Here is a 20,443-nt window from a genome sequence, read left to right as displayed (position 1 = left end):
TAATGCAGTCACACGTGCCTCTACTCCGCAGGTTGTGTCCTTAACCTCTCAGGCGTCGGCGTTTGCGTCCTACGCCATGAATGCTGTCCTGGACTCTGCGAGCCGTACGGCGGTAGCATCCGCCAATTCAGTGGCAGTCCGCAGGGCCATGTGGCTACGTGAATGGAAGGCAGACTCTGCTTCCAAAAAGTTCTTAACCGGTTTGCCATTTTCTGGCGACCGCCTGTTTGGCGAGCGATTGGATGAAATCATTAAACAATCCAAGGGAAAGGACTCGTCCTTACCCCAGTCCAAACCAAATGGACCTCAACAACGGAAGGTACAGTCGAGGTTTCGGTCCTTTCGGCCCTCAGCCAGGTCTCAATTCTCCTCGTCCAACAGGCCACAGAAAGGTCAGAGGAACTCTGATTCATGGCGGTCTAAGTCACGTCCTAAAAAGACCACCGGAGGAACCGCTCCTAAAGCGGCCTCCTCATGACTTTCGGCCTCCCCAAACCGCATCCTCGGTCGGTGGCAGGCTCTCCCGCTTTTGCGACGCCTGGTTGCCACATGTCCAAGACCGATGGGTGAGAGACATTCTGTCTCACGGTTACAGGATAGAGTTCAGCTCTCGTCCTCCGACTCGTTTCTTCAGAACATCTCCGCCCCCCGAGCGAGCCGATGCTCTTCTTCAGGCGGTGAGCACTCTGAAGGCAGAAGGAGTGGTGATCCCGGTTCCCCTTCAGCAACGGGGTCACGGTTTTTACTCCAACTTGTTTGTGGTACCAAAAAAGGACGGATCTTTCCGTCCCGTTCTGGACCTCAAACTGCTCAACAGACACGTGAAAACCAGGCGGTTCCGGATGGAATCCCTCCGCTCCGTCATCGCCTCGATGTCCCATGGAGACTTCCTAGCATCAATCGACATCAGGGATGCTTATCTCCACGTGCCGATTGCACCAGAGCATCAGCGCTTCCGGCGTTTCGCCATTGGGGACGAACATCTTCAGTTCGTGGCACTGCCTTTCGGCCTGGCGACAGCCCCACGGGTATTCACCAAGGTCATGGCAACAGTGGTAGCAGTCCTACACTCTCAGGGACACTCGGTGATCCCTTACTTAGACGATCTTCTTGTCAAGGCCCCCTCTCGGGTGGCATGCCAACACAGCCTGAACATTGCTCTGGAAACTCTCCAGAGATTCGGGTGGATCATCAATTTCCCAAAGTCAACATTGACACCGACTCAATCGCTGACATATCTCGGGATGGAGTTTCATACTCTCTCAGCGATAGTGAAACTTCCGCTGGACAAACAGCGTTCACTACGGACAGGGGTGCAATCTCTCCTTCGAGACCAGTCGCACCCCTTGAGGCGCCTCATGCACTTCCTAGGGAAGATGGTGGCAGCAATGGAGGCAGTTCCATTTGCGCAGTTTCATCTGCGTCCACTTCAATGGGACATTCTCCGCAAGTGGGACAGGAAGTCGACGTCCCTCGACAGGAACGTCTCCATTTCTCGGGCGACCAAGGCCTCCCTTCAGTGGTGGCTTCTTCCCACTTCCTTGTCGAAGGGGAAATCATTCCTGCCCCCATCCTGGGCTGTGGTCACGACGGACGCGAGTCTGTCAGGGTGGGGAGCGGTCTTCCTCCACCACAGGGCTCAGGGTACCTGGACTCAGCCAGAGTCCTCCCTCCAGATCAATGTTCTGGAGATAAGGGCAGTGTATCTAGCCCTAAAGGTGTTCCAGCCGTGGCTGGAGGGCAGGCAGATCCGAATTCAGTCGGACAACGCCACGGCGGTGGCATACATCAACCACCAAGGCGGCACACGCAGTCGGCAAGCCTTCCCGGAAGTTCGGCGGATTCTGCTGTGGGTGGAAGCCACAGCCTCCACCATCTCCGCAGTTCACATCCCGGGCGTAGAAAACTGGGAAGCAGACTTTCTCAGTCGTCAGGGCATGGACGCAGGGGAATGGTCTCTTTACCCGGACGTGTTTCAAGAGATCTGTTGCCGCTGGGGGAAGCCGGACGTCGACCTCATGGCGTCCCGGCACAACAACAAGGTCCCGGCATTCATGGCACGGTCTCAAGATCACAGAGCTCTGGCGGCAGACGCATTAGTTCAGGATTGGTCGCAGTTTCGACTGCCTTATGTATTTCCTCCTCTGGCACTGCTGCCCAGAGTGTTACGCAAGATCAGGTCCGACTGCCGCCACGCCATCCTCATCGCCCCAGACTGGCCGAGGAGGTCGTGGTACCCGGATCTGTGGCATCTCACGGTGGGTCAACCGTGGGCACTACCAGACCGACCAGACTTGCTGTCTCAAGGGCCATTTTTCCATCTGAATTCTGCGGCCCTCAACCTGACTGTGTGGCCATTGAGTCCTGGATCCTAGTGTCTTCAGGGTTATCTCAAGAGGTCATTGCCACTATGAGACAGGCCAGGAAACCAACGTCCGCCAAGATCTACCACAGGACGTGGAGGATCTTCTTATCCTGGTGCTCTGATCAGAGTTTTACTCCCTGGCCATTTGCCTTACCCACTTTTCTGTCCTTCCTTCAATCCGGAATGGAAAAGGGTTTGTCGCTCGGCTCTTAAGGGACAAGTCTCGGCGCTCTCTGTGTTTTTTCAAAAGCGTCTAGCCAGGCTTCCGCAGGTACGCACGTTCCTGCAGGGGGTTTGTCACATAGTCCCTCCTTACAAGCGTCCGCTAGAACCCTGGGATATGAACAGGGTGCTAACGGCTCTTCAGAAACCACCTTTCGAGCCAATGAGAGATATTTCTCTTTCACGCCTTTCGCAGAAGGTGGTCTTCCTAGTGGCAGTCACATCACTTCGGAGAGTGTCTGAGCTAGCAGCGCTGTCATGCAAAGCCCCCTTCCTGGTGTTTCACCAGGACAAGGTGGTTCTGCGTCCGGTTCCGGAGTTTCTCCCTAAGGTGGTATCCCCTTTTCATCTCAATCAGGATATCTCTTTACCTTCTTTTTGCCCTCATCCAGTTCACCAATGTGAAAAGGATTTGCACTTGTTAGATCTAGTGAGAGCACTCCGGCTCTACATTTCCCGCACGGCGCCCCTGCGCCGCTCGGATGCGCTCTTTGTCCTTGTCGCTGGCCAGCGTAAAGGGTCGCAGGCTTCCAAGTCAACCTTGGCCCGATGGATCAAGGAACCAATTCTTGAAGCCTATCGCTCTTCTGGGCTTCAGGTTCCTTCAGGGCTGAAAGCCCATTCTACCAGAGCCGTGGGTGCGTCCTGGGCTCTGCAGCACCAGGCTACGGCTCTGCAGGTGTGTCAGGTGGCTACCTGGTCGAGTCTGCACACTTTCACAAAACACTATCAGGTGCATACCTACGCTTCGGCAGATGCCAGCCTAGGTAGGCGAGTCCTTCAGGCGGCGGTTGCCCACCTGTAGGAATGGGGCCGTTTTACGGCTCTTTTAACGAGGTATTCTTTTACCCACCCAGGGACTGCTTTTGGACGTCCCAATTGTCTGGGTCTCCCAATGGAGCGACAAAGAAGAAGGGAATTTTGTTTACTTACCGTAAATTCCTTTTCTTCTAGCTCCTATTGGGAGACCCAGCACCGCCCCTGTTCCCTTCGGGCTGTTGTTCTTTGTGTACACATGTTGTTCATGTTGAATTGTTCTTTTGGTTCATGGTTTCAGTTCTCCGAACATCCTTCGGATTGAATTTACCTTAGACCAATTTATAAGTTTCCTCCTTCCTGCTTTTGCACCAAAACTGAGGAGCCCGTGATGCACGGGGGGGTGTATAGGCAGAGGGGAGGGGTTTACACTTTTAAGTGTAATACTTTGTGTGGCCTCCGGAGGCAGAAGCTATACACCCCAATTGTCTGGGTCTCCCAATTGGAGCTAGAAGAAAAGGAATTTACGGTAAGTAAACAAAATTCCCTTCTTCTCTATCGTTTCATTGGGGGACACAGGACCATGGATTATGCTGCTGTCACTAGGAGGCTGACACTAAGTAAACATAAAAAAGTTAGCTCCTCCCTAGCAGCATACACCCCGAGCCGGAGGCGGGCTCAGATCAGTTTTAGCTTAGTGTCGTAGGAGGCTGATGTGGGCCGTCTCGGCCCCCCTCAGCCATGTATGTTTTTGCGCTTTTTTCTTTTATTTCGGCGCCGCTCATCACTCTCATACCTGTCGTCTTTTTCTCTGCAGGTATTCGCTTCACTCATCCTCCGCAGCCCTGTGGGTACCTCTCTCCAGGGTCGCAGGGGCTTGAGACTTCGGGCCCTCTCCCCCGTCCGTCCCCGTGGTACCACTCCCGGGGGTGCGCGTGTGGGCAGGTTGTTTTGTGGGCACCCCTCATTCGCCCTGCGGTATCACCCCAAAGGGCGTACAGGGGAGTACAGCAGGGATGGAACCTCCGCAGCGTGTGTAATAGATGGGGCCCTGTCACGCTGCCTTCTCCTGATAGGGGGCTGCTACCCCCATCATCATGTCCACTACCCTGCCTCAGCACGCTCTCCCCCGGAGCCTTCCTGGACGAGCAGCGCTGTACACAGGCAGGGCCAGGGAGCCCTGCCTGCACCGCATCCATCGCTGGGCCGGCGCTGCCGATTGCAGGTAGGACCGACCTTCCTGCACTTTTCCCCGGCCCTCTCCATAAATTTAGTCCCCGGTCTCGGCCTAGTCGCTCCTGCGTCCTAGCCACGCCCCCCTGCAGCGCTATTGGCCGCCGGTCGTCTCCCTCTGTATCCTCCCACTGCTCTGCCTCCTGGCTGATGGTGGGGGCTGTGAATCCTCCGGTTTTTCGCGCCGGAATCCTGCTCCTCCCCCAGCCTCCTCCAGCGTCCCCTCGCCATTTTTGCCTGCCTCTGGTCCCCTGAGGCTGCAGCGCGCCGGCGTTCTGACTCTTCTGGCCAGCTCTCCTGGACTTCCCCTTCTGGACTGGTGGGCAGCACGCAGGACCTGGTAAGCTCTGCTCCTAAGGAGTAGCCCTCACTAGGTAGCATTCTCTGAGTTTAGGGACGAGTTAACCCTCTCCTGTCTCCTTCCTAGCAGCCACAAGGGAGAGTACCTGTTTTCACCATGCCTAAGGCTAAGCCCACCCAATCCAAGCAGGCCCCCTTTGCACTATTTTTTGCATGCTCCTCCTGCAAGTCCAAATTTTCCCAGGGTCAGGACGCCCCACTATGCTCCGTCTGTTCTACAGACGCGCAGCCTCCGCAGGACTCCGCGGCCGACGCTTCTGATACCGCAGACGCCACAGCGCCATATGCTGCAGGACCCTGCGTCCCGCCCCCCCCCCCGACTGGCTAGCGTCCCTGTCCCAGTCTGTAGATTCCCTCTCTGAGGCTTCTCGGACCATCGCGCAAGCTCTGCGCCTGCTGCCGTCGCTCGCCCAGATCCCCGCAGACCCGGCGTAATCGCCTCCGGAGCAGGTGAGCCCCGTTGCAGGGTCCTCCTCTGCTGCTCAGAAACGGACCCGCCAGGTCTCGTCCTCAGACTCTTCCCAGGTTTCACCTTCATCCCCAGGTCCAGACCGTCAGTCCTCCAGGGAGGCTTCTGACTGCTCCGATGATGATTCCGATGTGGCACCCCTGCAGGACTCAGAGCAGGCGGCTGGTATTCGGCGCATGGTGAATAGCCTGATAGAAGCAGTAAACCAGACCTTGAAGGTACAGGTGGACCCCGTCTCCTCCCAGAGCACCCAGGTCTCGTTTAAGCGGGTGAAGCGGGCCCAGAACACATTCAGCGGACATCCAGAATTCGCTGAGTTACTGCGCAGCCACAGGCAACAGCCGGACAGGGTATTTACCAGCGGTAAGTCCATCGATTTGCATTATCCCTTTCCTGAGGGTCTGCGAAAGGATTGGGCAGGCTCCCCTGTGGTCGACCCCCCCCCCAATCTCCCGCCTGTCTTCTCACACAGTCCTTCCACTCACTAACGGTACGTCTCTTAAGGACCCTACGGACCGTACTATTGACAGGTTGGCCCGTTCCGCCTTCGAGGCAGCGGGCACATCCCTCTCTCCGGCCTTTGCCTCGGTTTGGGTTGCGAAGGCCCTGATGTCCTGGGCGGACACGCTACGCTGCGGTCTCCGCGCCATTCCTGCCAATCCGGACCTGGTTCCCATCGCCTCGCAGATTTCCCTCGCGGGTGAGTACTTGCTCAATGCAGCCCTGGCGTCTGCAAGTTGCGCGACCCAGGCCGCCAGCAACAATGTGGCCATCCGTCGAGCCCTTTGGCTCCGGTCCTGGAACGCGGATGCGGCCTCTAAGAAGTCACTAACTTCCCTGCCCTTCCTAGGGGAGCGTCTCTTCGGAGATAGGCTGGACCAGTTGATCTCCGATGCAACGGGAGGAAAGAGTACATCTCTCCCCCAATTGCGCCCCAAGCGCTTCCAGAATCGGCGCCCCACCGCTCGTTTCCGGCCCTTTCGCAGCTTCAACTCCAATCCCCAGCCGCGGAAAAGCCGCTCTCCTCCGAGAGACAGGAAGACCCCGTCATTCAAGACCAATCCTGCCTGACGTTCACGCCCCCGCCAGTCCACGAGGTCCTCTTCTGGTTACCGCCGACGTTCCTCCAAGTGACTCGCGGTCGGCGCGCAACAGCGCCAGACTTGTGGGAGGGCGTCTGTCTCGTTTTCAGCATGTGTGGATCCCCCTGACCGCCGATGCTTGGGTCAGAGAGATCATCACATCAGGCTACAAAATAGAATTCGAAGCAAAGCCACCGAGACGTTTTTTCCTATCTCGCCCTCCCGAGTCTCCCGCGCGGGCTCGCGCGTTCTTTCACTCCATAGACTCCCTCCTCCGAGGCGGAGTCGTGGTACCAGTCCCTCCCGCAGAGCGTTTCAAGGGGTTCTATTCCAACCTTTTGGTGGTCCCCAAAAAGGACGGCTCTGTCCGTCCCGTCCTCGACCTAAAGCTTCTAAACAGGGCGGTGAGGCCTCGGCCGTTTCGAATGGAGTCACTCCGGTCCGTCATCGCGTCCATGGAGGTAGGCGAATTCCTGGCATCGCTGGATATTCAAGACGCCTATCTTCACGTCCCGATAGCCACCTCTCACCAACAGTTCCTCCGCTTTGCGATAGCGGAAGATCACTTCCAGTTCACGGCTCTTCCCTTCGGCCTCGCATCCGCACCCAGGGTCTTTACGAAGATCATGGCTGCTGCCATGTCCGTCCTGCATTCCAGGGGTGTCATGGTCATCCCGTACTTGGACGATATGTTGATAAAGGGCTCTTCCTTCGAGGACTGTCGTCTTGGGGTTCAGGTCACGATCGACACCCTTTCACGGTTAGGGTGGCTGATAAATCGGAAGAAGTCCTCTCTGACCCCGGCCCGTCGGATCACCTTTTTAGGCATGGTATTCGATACCATCCAAGGGCGAGTTTTCCTCACACAGGAGAAGATGTCCTCCCTACAACGAGGCCTCCGCGCTCTCCGGCGTCAGCGCCAAGTTTCCATCAGGTTCGGCATGCGAGTCCTCGGTCGTATGGTGGCGGCGATGGAAGCGGTTCCCTTTGCACAGTTCCATCTCCGGCCCCTCCAGCTGGCCTTGCTGAAGAAGTGGGACAGATCTCCCTTTTCTCTGGACCGCAGGTTTCATCTTTCGTCGGAGACCCGCCACTCCCTCCGTTGGTGGCTCAATCAACGCAACCTCGCATCAGGAAGGTCTTTCCTTCCGCTCCACTGGAAGATAGTGACCACCGACGCCAGTCTCCAGGGCTGGGGAGCAGTGTTTCGGCATCACACAGCGCAGGGCCGATGGTCACCGAGGGAGAGTTGTCTCCAGATCAACATTTTGGAGATAAGAGCCATCCGGCTAGCCTTGCAGCAGTTTCAGCACCTAGTACAGGGTTGCCCGGTCAGGATCCAGTCGGACAATGCGACGGCGGTGGCGTACATCAACCACCAAGGCGGCACAAGAAGTGTCGGGGCGATGCGAGAAGTCAAGAAGATTTTGCACTGGGCCGAGTGTCATTACTCCCTGATCTCAGCTGTACACATCCCAGGCGTGGACAATTGGGCGGCGGACTTCCTCAGCAGGGAAGGCCTCGCCTCCGGAGAATGGTCCCTCAACCGGGAAGTCTTCAACCAGATCTGCGACAGATGGGGAGTTCCGGACGTGGACCTAATGGCCTCCCGGTTCAACCGTCAGGTTCCGCAATTTGTAGCGCGGTGCCGCGACCGCTTGGCTTTAGGAGTCGACGCCCTCACCCTGTCATGGAGCCAGTTCAGTCTCCCGTACATCTTCCCTCCGCTCCCTCTAATTCCGAGGGTCCTCAAGAAGATCAAGGCGGAAGGAATACCGGTCATCCTAGTGGCTCCGGACTGGCCCAGGCGAGCATGGTTCGCGGAACTAACTCAGCTCCTCGCAGACGCTCCGTGGCGCCTTCCAGACCGTCCAGATCTCCTGCAGCAGGGACCTCTTTTCCATCAGAACTCACAGGTCCTAAATTTGACGGCCTGGCCATTGAATCCTGGGTTCTAGCTAAGGCTGGTTTTTCCTCAAGAGTGATTCAGACAATGATTAGGGCCAGGAAGCCATCTTCATCAAAAATTTACTACCGCACGCGGAAGGTTTTCTTCAGGTGGTGTGAAGAGCATAATATTTCTTCTCCTCTCGCCTTCTCCCTTCCTTCCCTATTGGCATTCTTGCAGTCAGGCCTAGATGCGGGTCTCTCGCTCGCAACACTAAAGGGCCAGATATCGGCGTTATCAATCCTGTTTCAGAAGCCACTGGCCGCTCGTTCACAGGTTAAGACCTTCATCCAGGGAGTGGCCCACCTGGCACCGCCGTACCGTCGGCCTCTAGAGCCGTGGGACCTTAATCTAGTCCTAGGGTCACTTCAGGGCCCCCCATTCGAGCCCTTGCGAGAATCTTCCCTTTCTCACCTGTCTTGGAAGGTGGTGTTTCTCGTTGCCATCACTTCTATTCGCAGGACGTCAGAGCTGGCAGCTCTCTCTTGTCGTTCCCCCTTTTTGATTTTTCACCAGGACAAAGCGGTTCTCCGGCCAGATCCCGCTTTTCTCCCAAAGGTGGTCTCCCCGTTCCATCTTAACGAAGAAATCGTTCTTCCGTCCTTCTGTCCTGGCCCCTCTCACAGCTTGGGAGGTCCTTGCACACCCTGGACCTAGTGCGTGCACTTAGAATTTATGTCTCCAGAACCGCGCCGTTCCGTAAGTCATATGGTCTGTTTGTCCTCCCTTCTGGTCCCAAGAGAGGTGAATCGGCATCCAAGGCCACAATTGCCAGATGGATCCGTTCCGCCATATCAGAGGCCTATCGGATTCGGGACAAGTCTCCGCCGCCAGGGGTAAGGGCGCACTCTACCCATGCAGTGGGAGCCTCTTGGGCGATTAGGCATCAGGCGTCGGCCGACCAGGTCTGCAAGGCCGCCACCTGGTCTAGCCTGCACACCTTTACTAGGTTCTACCAGGTTCACACCCAAGCATCGGCAGATGCTAGTTTTGGGAGAAAGGTCTTGCAGGCAGCAGTTGCACACCTGTAATAGGGTGGCAGCATTCAATTATAGTGCAAGCCCGCTGAGGGAGGTTGTTGTTTTCTTCCTATCTGCGGGTTTTTCGGTATTCCCACCCAGGGACTGCTTTTGGACGTCCCATGGTCCTGTGTCCCCCAATGAAACGATAGAGAAAGTAGGATTTTTTTGTACTCACCGTAAAATCTCTTTCTCTGAGTCTTCATTGGGGGACACAGCACCCACCCTGCTTGGTTTTTTGGTTGTTCAATTGCATTTGCCTGCTATTTTTCAGCGGTCTTATATTCATAGACCTCTTGTTTGCACGGCTGCATTGTTTAAGTTACAACTTGTTTTTATGTATGGTGATTCTGGTACTCCTTCTACTGCTTGTGCACCAACTGATCTGAGCCCGCCTCCGGCTCGGGGTGTATGCTGCTAGGGAGGAGCTAACTTTTTTATGTTTACTTAGTGTCAGCCTCCTAGTGACAGCAGCATAACCCATGGTCCTGTGTCCCCCAATGAAGACTCAGAGAAAGAGATTTTACGGTGAGTACACAAAAATCCTACTTTTTCTTGTGCCATTCTATGTGTTTGATGTGTGACATGACCCCCTTCCCATTGTAAAAATTAAAGCTGAATTCAAATTGACAGCTTTGCAGATAGCCGCCATGGGCGTCACCCTGCCTTAAATGTTTGGCCCCTCCCATGTACTAATATGCCACAAACGGTAAGGTGATATCAGCAACCACTTCCATTTTATCAGGGTGTATCCATACTTATGGCCCACCCTGTACAATCTGCATAATAATTAGAGTAGATCTGTCTGTTCAAGTGAATTTCTAGAAAAGCTAAATAATCGGTAGATGGAAATTTAATGATTTTGTTCAGAAACAATATTTAGCACCGATTGACAGGATAAGTGAGAAATTTATGATAGCTATAGGTTAAAATAATGGGACACCCATTAATCAAGAGAAAGGATGTCCGTAGTTTGAATGTATTGGTGGTCACATGTACACAACTGTTCCAATACATTATCTATATGACTGATGGAAATGGCCGATAGATTCCTAACAATCATGCATTTATTACCTATTCTGTGGAAAGGTGAAAATGTTGCCCCAATGCAACCCATTTTACTACTGCAGATTTAACAATCTGGTTTTCAGACTGAGATCCTTAGAAATTCAGCTATGTGATACACATATTTGCCTGCTGTATATCTGTAGTCTTTGTGCACAGCAGATTAATAGATGCATCACTTCAAGCTTGTGGGCTATACAACAGTTCCAGCAATAGTCCCTAAGATTGCTAAGGAGAGTACATTACTATCTTGTACAATACTTGGCCAGAGCTGGCAGATTACGTCTTCTAGTGGACTGCTCATGCAACAACATTACTTTAGTTTACTTCATTCTCTACCTTTTTAAGTTTTTACAGCCTAAAATGCATTTTGTTTCAGTCGTTGGAGATGATCCGGCAGTACGGCTTTTCTGCTGCGTTGTTTGCTCCAGGATGGATATATGAGTGCTTCAACAGGGAACAGTTCCTTGAGAACCAGCACAGGTAAATGATAGGATGCCTTATCTTGTAAAATAATAATTAAAACCAATCTGTTACCAAGTTTTTGCCACCTAATCTGAGAGCGACATATTGTAGAGGCAGAGACCCTTGTTTCAGCAATAGGTCACTGTTATTGGGCTGCTTGCTGTAGTTTTGATTAAATCTGTTTTCTCAGCAGGAGATTATCACTAGAGGGACTAGAAAAGCTGCTGTCATGTTGTCCTCCATATTCATACCCTGGTCCCACCACTGACTGGCAGCTTTCTGCCTATGCAGAGTATACACAGAAAGAAAGTGGTTATTCAGATGTCAGCATTTAGAGAATTGGTAGATGTGTTGCTAATAAAACACAGCAGTAAAACTATAGCAAGCAACTTAGTAGGTGATACATGGCTGAAATTGGGGTCTCTGTCACTGTACCATGCTTCTCTCATATGGGATAGCAAAAGCGTGCCAACAGGTTCCCTTTGACAAGTCTTCAGGTGGCCATACACGTAAGATTTGTCAGCCATCACCTTCACAACCGATGACAAATATTTATATCATTGGCCTATCAAAAGTACTCTTCCTGCAAAACACAAGGCCTCATATGGCGATATTAACGGAAAAACGAAAAAATTATGGCTCTTTGACATTGAGGAGGTAAAAATGAAAAACTGAATCGCCCAGGGGTAAGGGGTTAAATGGATGGTTTTGAGAATTTTAGCCTAACATCATTTTCCACTTATAAGAGTGATTGCTCGCAATGCAGTTTGATTTTTCCTGGCCATTGTTGGATGAAATTTGACATCTTTCTTTATCGTTCCTATGGGAGACCCAGACAATGGGTGTTTAGCTTCTGCTTCCGGAGGACACACAAAGTACTACACTTAAAAGTGTAGCTCCTCCCTCTGAGCTTATACACCTCCTGGAGAACCAGATCTAGCCAGTTTATCGCTTTGTGTTCAGGAGGCATACATCCACACATGCATTCTCATCTGATTTTTGATTTTTGGAAAGAGTTTAAAGAAAAGCGGGTCCAAGTGGACCCCCGGCATGTCCCTTCTCACCCCACTGTGTCGGCGGTGTTGTTAAGGTTGATTCCAAGGCTGAAGCCTTACATGCCGCGCTCCTTCACCATCCCTCCTGGGCTCTGGCTTGAAGTGGGAGCCAGCACGGTTCTCCATGCTTGGCAGGAGACCAGTCTCCATCTGCAGCCCTTCAGGATCCTGCTGGACTGGAGCACTCATCCCCAGGGACTTGGAACCCTGCGTCTCAGCAAGCTAAGTACCTGAGACGTTTATATATTGGGGGTCCCTGTACTTTATTGTTGTGGGAGACTGTGCTGATTGTGTTTTATGACATTTCCGGCGGGTTCTCTGGCTGTCGCCTGAGAACCGCGCCGATGGTGCCTGCGCGCCGTCCGCATCGCTCAAATTTAGGCCCTGGCTTCACCGGAGGCCTAGTTTCGGTTTCTCTGCCCTCGCATGTCATTCATGTAGAGGGACAGGCTCGGCTCCGCCCGGCGGCCGCACTGGACAGGGGAGGGACACTCCTCACTGCAGTGTATGTCCCCTCCCCTGTAGGTCTCTATGGCCCTCCAGATCCCGCTCCTTAAGCAAGTCCCGCCCCCTCTCTTCGCTCCGGCGGCCATTTTCTCAGCGTTCCCCCTGCGATCAGTCATTGCAGTGCTGGTCTGCAGCATCCCTGCTGAGGTGCTTGGGGTTCGGGCTTCGGGATCTGGAGGGCACACAACACCGCTCCAGCGGTCTGGTAAGCCACAACCTCTGGTTGTGGACCTCTGTATATACTCTCTGGGGGTCATTCTCTGGCAGAGCCCTCACTCCAGCAGCATGTCTCACACGAGGAGCAAGGCTCCAAAGCTGTATTCAGTATGCACTGCATGTAAGCTCCTACTGCCTGAACCGAGCACCTATCCACATTGTGATGCCTGCTCTAGCCTGACAGTGCCTCAGCCTGGAGTCTCACTCCCAGTGGTCTGTCAAGCTGCTCCTGCTCCTGTGGCTGAAACCCCGGCTTGGGTAGAATCCTTTTCTAGGTCTATCTCCCAGTCCTTTGCTGAGTCCATGGGACTTCTGTCCAAGACTTTGCTGAATATGCATCAGCCCCCTTCACAGGGTGCCTCTGCTGCTAGGGGTCTCTCAGGACCGGAGCTCACAGAGGATTCATCATCTGGTCCCAGACCCCGTCCTCCTGAGAAGAGACGCAGGGTTCCCTCTCCTTCCTCGTCCCGCGGCTCTGATTCAGGAGCTGACTCGCAGGACGAGGAGGATGCCTTTACTGGGGGCTCGGAGGCTAACTCCATCTACCCCATTGATCTGTCCGAAAGTGACTCAGATGTTAGTGATTTGATTGCGTCCATTAATACCGTACTGGATCTCAATCCGCCAGTATCAGAGGAACAACCCTCTCTGGCAGAAAAGCACCAGTTTACCTCGCCTAAAAGGGCAAAGAGTGTGTTCTTTAACCACTCCAGTTTTCAGGCCGCTGTGACCAAGCCCAGGGCCTGTCCTGACAAACGCTTCCCAAAGCGTGGTTCTGATGACAGTTTTCCCTTTCCACCTGAGGTGGTCAAGGAGTGGGCTCACTCCCCAAAGGTAGACCCCCACGGTGTCTAGACTCTCAGCCCGGACCGTTGTATCGGTGGCTGATGGCACCTCTCTTAAGGATTCCACTGACCGCCAGATTGACCTTCTGGCCAAATCTGTATATGAAGCGGCAGGGGCCTCGTTCTCCCCGACTTTTGCAGCAGTGTGGGCTCTCAAAGCCATATCTGCTTCTCTAGAGGAGATGCATTCCCTCTCCAGGGAATCTATGCCCGAAATGGTTTCCTTGACTTCCCAAGCTTCAGCTTTTTCATCCTATGCCATGTCTGCCATGCTGGAGGCTTCGGCTAATTCCCTCGCTATCCGCAGGATCTTGTGGCTTCGAGAGTGGAAGGCAGATGCTTCTTCAAAGAAGTACCTTGCTGGACTCCCTTTTGCTGGGTCCCGGCTGTTCGGTGAACAGCTGGATGAAATTATTAAGGAAGCTACTGGCGGGAAGAGTACTTCCATGCCACAAACCAAAACCAGGAAACCTGTCCAGGGCAGGAATCAGTCGAGGTTTCGTTCCTTTCGTTCCTCCAACTGGTCGTCCTCTAAGCCCTCGGCCTCGTCCACTAACTCAGCCAAGGACCAGAAATCCAACTGGCGCCCAAAAGCGCGTCCACAAAAGACCGCAGGAGATGCTGCCGCCAAGGCAGCGTCCTCGTGACTATCTGCCCGCTCCAGCAACATCCTTAGTCGGTGGCAGGCTCTCCCACTTTGGCGACGCGTGGTTTCAACAAGTCTCCGATCAGTGGGTGCGGGATATCATCTCCCACGGCTACAGGATAGAATTCTATTCCAGCCCGCCAAACAGATTTTTTCTGTCAACTCCCCCCTGCTCCAAGGCCGCCGCCTTCTCTCAGGCCGTGGCATCCTTGCAGGCCAACGGAGTAATTGTGCCGGTTCCAGCCCGGGAACGGTTCAGAGGTTTCTACTCAAATCTCTTCCTAGTCCCCAAAAAGGACGGTTCCTTCCGGCCCATCCTGGATCTCAAGCTTCTCAACAAGCATGTTCAGGTGCGGCATTTTCGCATGGAGTCTCTGCGATCAGTCATTGCCTCAATGACCCAAGGGGATTTCCTGGCATCCATCGACATCAGAGATGCCTATCTGCATGTGCCAATTGCAGTTTCACACCAGCGTTGGCTACGTTTTGCAATCGGAGAGGAACATTTCCAATTCGTGGCTCTCCCCTTCGTGTTAGCCACGGCCCCTCGGGTATTCACCAAGGTCATGGCAGCAGTGATTGCGGTTCTGCACCTCCAGGGGTTGGCAGTGATTCCTTACCTGGACGACCTTCTAGTCAAGGCTTCATCCAACGCAGACTGTCAGCGGAGTGTCTCGCTCACTCTTGCCACTCTAGCCCAATTCGGGTGGCTTGTCAATCTTCCCAAATCCACTCTGACTCCGACCCAGAGTCTCACGTACCTAGGGATGCAGTTCGAGACTCTGCCGGCACTTGTGAAGTTGCCCTTAGTCAGACAGCAGTCCCTCCACCTGGCGGTGCGCTCTCTGCTGAGGCCCCGCCGTTATTCCCTCAGGCGCCTGATGCAGGTGCTGGGTCAGATGGTGGCGTCAATGGAGGCTGTTCCCTTCGCCCAGTTCCATCTGCGTCCCCTGCAGCTGGACATTCTCCGCTGTTGGGACAAGCGGCCTTCCTCCTTGCACAGGTTAGTGGCTCTGTCGCCACAGACCAGGAGTTCTCTTCAGTGGTGGCTTCGGCCCCTCTCTCTGTCTCAGGGGCGCTCCTTTCTGGCCCCGTCCTGGGTGATCCTCACCACGGATGCCAGTCTTTCCGGCTGGGGAGCGGTATGTCTCCACCACCGAGCGCAAGGCACTTGGACTCCGTCCGAGTCAGCCCTTTAAATCAATGTGCTGGAAACCAGAGCAGTGCTTCTGGCTCTCCTAGCTTTTCACCACCTGTTGGCGGGCAAGCACATCCGAGTACAGTCAGACAACGCGACAGCGGTTGCCTACATCAATCACCAAGGCGGGACACGCAGCCGCCTGGCAATGTTGGAGGTACAACGCATCCTTCAATGGGCGGAGGACTCCAAGTTCACCATATCCGCAGTCCACATTCCAGGCGTGGAAAACTGCGAGGCAGATTATCTCAGCCGTCAAACCGTGGACAGTGGCGAGTGGTCCCTGCACCCGGCAGTGTTTCAGTCAATCTGCTGCAAATGGGGCACTCCGGACGTGGACCTAATGGCATCCCGTCACAACAACAAAGTTCCCGTTTACGTGGCTCGCTCCCACGATCCTCAGGCATTCGCCGCGGACGCTCTGGTTCAAGACTGGTCCCAGTTTCGTCTGTCCTACGTGTTTCCCCCTCTAGCTCTCTTGCCCAGAGTCCTGCGCAAGATCAGAATGGAGGGCCGTCGAGTCATCCTCATTGCACCGGACTGGCCCAGGCGAGCTTGGTACCCAGACCTGCTCCATCTGTCCGTAGAAGTGCCTTGGCATCTTCCGGACCGTCCAGACCTTCTCTCACAAGGTCTGTTTTTCCGCCAGAATTCTGCGGCTCTCAGATTGACGGCATGGCTCTTGAGTCCTGGATCTTGACGGCTTCTGGTATCCCTCCTGAAGTCATCTCCACTATGACTCGGGCCCGTAAGTCTTCCTCCGCCAAGATCTATCACAGGACTTGGAAAATTTTCCTGTCCTGGTGTCGCTCTTCCGGCCATCCTCCTTGGCCTTTTTCCTTGCCGACCCTTCTGTCCTTTCTACAGTCTGGTCTGCAGCTGGGACTGTCCCTCAACTCTCTCAAGGGAGAAGTCTCGGCTCTGTCAGTACTGTTCCAGCGGCGTATCGCCCGGCTGGCTCAGGTTCGCACCTTCATGCAGGGCGCGTCTCACATCATTCCACCTTACCGGCGGCCCTTGGATCCCTGGGACCTCAATTTGGTTCTCACGGTATTGCAGAAACCCCCCTTTGAGCCTCTTAGGGAGGTTTCCTTGTTTCGTCTTTCACAGAAAGTGGTCTTTCTAGTGGCCATAACTTCCCTCAGGAGAGTCTCCGATTTGGCTGCGCTCTCTTCGGAGTCACCTTTTTTGTTTTTTCATCAAGATAAGGTGGTTCTCCGTCCGACTCCGGACTTTCTTCCTAAGGTGGTCTCTCCTTTCCACCTTAACCAGGACATTACCCTACCTTCCTTTTGTCCGGCTTCTGTTCATCGCTTTGAAAAAACGTTGCATACTCTGGATCTGGTGCGTGCTCTCCGGATCTATGTGTCTCGCACCGCTGCTCTTAGGCGGTGCACCTCTCTTTTTGTGCTAACCACAGGTCGGCGCAAGGGCGTCTCTGCTTCTAAGCTGACCTTAGCCCGTTGGATTAGGTCGATTATTTCGGATGCCTACCAGTGTTCTCAGGTGCCTCCCCCACCGGGGATCAAGGCACACTCGACCAGAGCTCTCGGTGCCTTTTGGGCTTTCAGGCACCAGGCTACGGCTCAACAAGTATGTCAGGCTGCCACTTGGTCTAGCCTGCATACCTTTTCAAAGCACTACCAAGTGCATGCTCATGCTTTGGCAGATGCGAGCTTGGGCAGACGCATCCTTCAGGCGGCTGTCGCCCATTTGTGAAGTTAGGTTTCGCCTACTTCTCAGTTTTCTGTTTATTTCCCACCCATGGACTGCTTTGAGACGTCCCATTGTCTGGGTCTCCCATACGAACGATGAAGAAAAAGAGAATTTTGTTTACTTACCGTAAATTCTTTTTCTTATAGTTCCGTATTGGGAGACCCAGCACCCTCCCTGTTGCCTGTTGGCAATTTCTTGTTCCGCGTGTTATCACCGGCTGTTGTCGTGGACAGAGTCTCCGGTTGTTCCGGTTCTTGCTCTGTTTTTACTTGTGGGTGGCTATTCTCCTTCAGCTTTTGCTAGATCTGGTTCTCCAGGGGGTGTATAAGCTCAGAGGGAGGAGCTGCACTTTTAGTGTAGTACTTTGTGTGTCCTCCGGAGGCAGAAGCTAAACACCCATTGTCTGGGTCTCCCAATACGGAACTATAAGAAAAAGAATTTACGGTAAGTAAACAAAATTCTCTTTATTTATCATGATTCCCCAGTACATCTTATTATTTTCCACATGCAAGTGTATTGTCTGTTGGGGTTTTTTTGGTCCATGATATGCCACTTACTTTGGCATATTAGTTGTCATGTTTGTTCATCTTGTTTACTCATCTTATAGGGGCCAAAACTGGTGACAGGTTCCCTTTAAGCTGCAGACACCATCAGTAAGCTCTTTCATATATAGCATTCTAAAATGCTGTATACACTCGTACGTGCCCAGGCCCTTCTGTATAACGTAAAAAATTGCTTTTCATTATACTCACCTGCAAGGTAGTCTAATCCGATGGGCGTTGATGGTCTCAGTCCAGTTTCTCCTATCTTCTTGCGATTGTCGTGCTTTTTCCCTGCTTTGCATCCCATGTCATCCACACAGAGGCTTCCATTGTGCTGCTGCGCACGCACACTTCTCTCTGCCCTGCTGAGGGAAGAGCAAAGTATTGTAGTGCGCAGGCAGTCTTTGACCTTTCCCCGCGCTTCAGTGTGCTTTGCTCTGCCCACAGCAGGGCAGAGAGAAGTGCGCAGGAGCACAGTGGAAGCCTCTGTGGATGACGTAGGATGTGTCTTCCCTATGAAGCAAAAAGAAAGCAGGTGCCAGATAAAGATCAGACGGTCATTGGACAGGACCATCCCCCAGGTGAGTATAATAAATGCTGTTTTTTATGTCATACAGATAGGCCTCAGCACTTATATACAGTATTCTAGAATATTGTAAATAAGAGCCTACTGGTGGCCTCAGCTTATAGGAGACAAATCTGGTAACTGGTTCCCTTTAAGTGCATATAAACTTGAAACATAAGTGCATGGCTGTTTTGATATGTTTGTAACTTTTTCTTTTGGTGGAAGCCAGGAATATTGTATTATAAGTTGTGCATATTTCTGATATACCTGGCACTTAAAGTCATATTTGCTCCTGTTTATGGAATAGATAACGAATTGTTCTTAAAAGTTTTTTCTTCATCGTTCCTTATGGGAGACCCAGACCATGGGTGTATAGCTTCTGCCTCCGGAGGACACACAAAGTACTACACTAAAAGTGTAGCTCCTCCCTCCGAGCATATACACCCCCCGGATGACAAATCCACCCAGTTCAATGCTTTGTGTTCAGGAGGTCACACACACACATGCATTCTCTGAATTTTGATTTTTGATTTTTGATTTCAAAGATTTGGAAGAAAAGCGGGTCCAATCTGGACTCCCGGCATGTCCCTTCTCACCTCACTGTGTCGGCGGTGCTGTTAAGGTTGATTTTTACAAGGCTGGAGCCTTCACATGCCGCGCTCCTTCACCATCCCCTGAGGCTCTGGCTTGAAGTGGGAGCCATCACGGTTCTCACTGCTTTGCAGGAGACCGGTCTCCATCCGCAGCCCTTTCAGGATCCTGCCGGACGGAGCGCTCACCCCTCAGGGACCTGGCACCTGCGTCTCACAAGCTAAGTACTGAGACGTTATTACCACAGAATGTGGTCTTTCCAGGGGTCCCTTGTACTTTATATATTGGGGAGAGTGTGTTATATGACTGTGTTAACATTTCCGTTTTCACTGGAGAACCGCGCCGATGGTGCCTGCACGCTGGCCGCATGTTTAAATCTAGGCCCCGGCTTCGCCTGAGGCCTAGTTTCGATTTTCACTGCCCCTGCATGTCAGTCATGCAGAGGGACAGTGCGGCTCCGCCCAGCGGCTGTTCAGCACAGGGAACGGACACTCCTCACTGAGGAAAGATTCCCTCCCCTGTATACCTCATTTGCCCTCCGGATCCCGCTCTCAGAGTAGGCCCCGCCCCCTCTCCTCGCTCCGGCGCCATTTTATCAGCGTTCTCAATGTCTGCATAACCACATTGTGACAAATGGGGGCCTGGGCTGGGGGATCTGGAGGGCACAGAGATGTCTCTATGTTAAACGGTCTGGCAAGCCACAACCTCTGGTTGTGCAGCTGCTTATATACTCTGTTTATATACTCTGCTGGGGCTCATTCTGAACAGAGCCCCCACTTCTGCAGCATGTCTCACATCAGAGCAAGGCTGCAAGGCTGTTCTTAATATGCACTGCATGTAGACTCGTACTGCCTGTACCGAGCACATAACCACATTGTGATGCTTCCGGCTCCGGTGGCTGAACCCCCGGTTTGGGTAGAATCCCTCTCTCCAGGACACAGCTGTCCCTGACACTGCTGAGCATGCATCAGCCCCCTTCTCAGGGCGCTTCTGCTGCTACGGCTCGCTCAGCAAAGCTCACAGAGGATTCTTCATCTGGTCTCAGACCCCGTTCTCCTAAAATGGAGACGCAGGGTCCCCTTTCCTTCCTCGTCCCGCAGCTCTGATTTACGAGCTGACTCGCAGGACGAGGAGGATGCCTTTACTAGGGGCTCGGACGCTACTTCATGTAACCATTGGTCCGAAGGTGACGCAGATGCTAATGATTTGATTGCGTCCATTATATTTGTACTGTTCCTCAATCCGCCTGTATCAGGGGTGCATCCCCCTCTGGCAGAAAGGCATCAGTATAACTTAAGAGAACAAGGAGTGTGTTCCTTAACCACTCCAGTTTTTCACCCACTGTGACCAAGCCCAGAGCCTGTCCTGACAGACGCTTCCCAAAGCGTGGTTCTGATGACTGTTTCCCCCTTCCACCAGAGGTGGTCAGGGAGTGGGCTCATTCACCAAGGATGGACCCTCCGGTGTCTAGACTTTCAGCCCGGACAGTTGTATCAGTGGCTGACGGCTCCTCTCTAAGGATCCCACTGTCCGCCAGGTTGACCTTATGGCCAAATCTATATATGAGGCGGCAGGGGC

General features: G+C 53.3%; 1 protein-coding gene across 2 annotated transcripts in view; it reads left to right on the top strand.

The window, feature by feature from the left end:
- The window catches only part of ENGASE (endo-beta-N-acetylglucosaminidase), a 127,958-nt gene that overhangs the window by 51,359 nt on the left and 56,156 nt on the right, over positions 1–20,443 (top strand). For both annotated transcript variants that reach the window (XM_075349677.1, XM_075349678.1), the window contains exon 9: positions 10,899–11,002. In XM_075349677.1, the coding sequence (XP_075205792.1) occupies positions 10,899–11,002 (104 nt within the window). The remainder of the gene's footprint in view (positions 1–10,898; positions 11,003–20,443) is intronic.

This window comes from Anomaloglossus baeobatrachus, chromosome 5 (assembly GCF_048569485.1).
Source record: "Anomaloglossus baeobatrachus isolate aAnoBae1 chromosome 5, aAnoBae1.hap1, whole genome shotgun sequence".
Lineage (NCBI taxonomy): Eukaryota > Metazoa > Chordata > Amphibia > Anura > Aromobatidae > Anomaloglossus > Anomaloglossus baeobatrachus.
The sequence above is the reverse complement of the archived record's forward strand: the minus strand, read 5'-3'. Positions and strand labels throughout refer to the sequence as shown.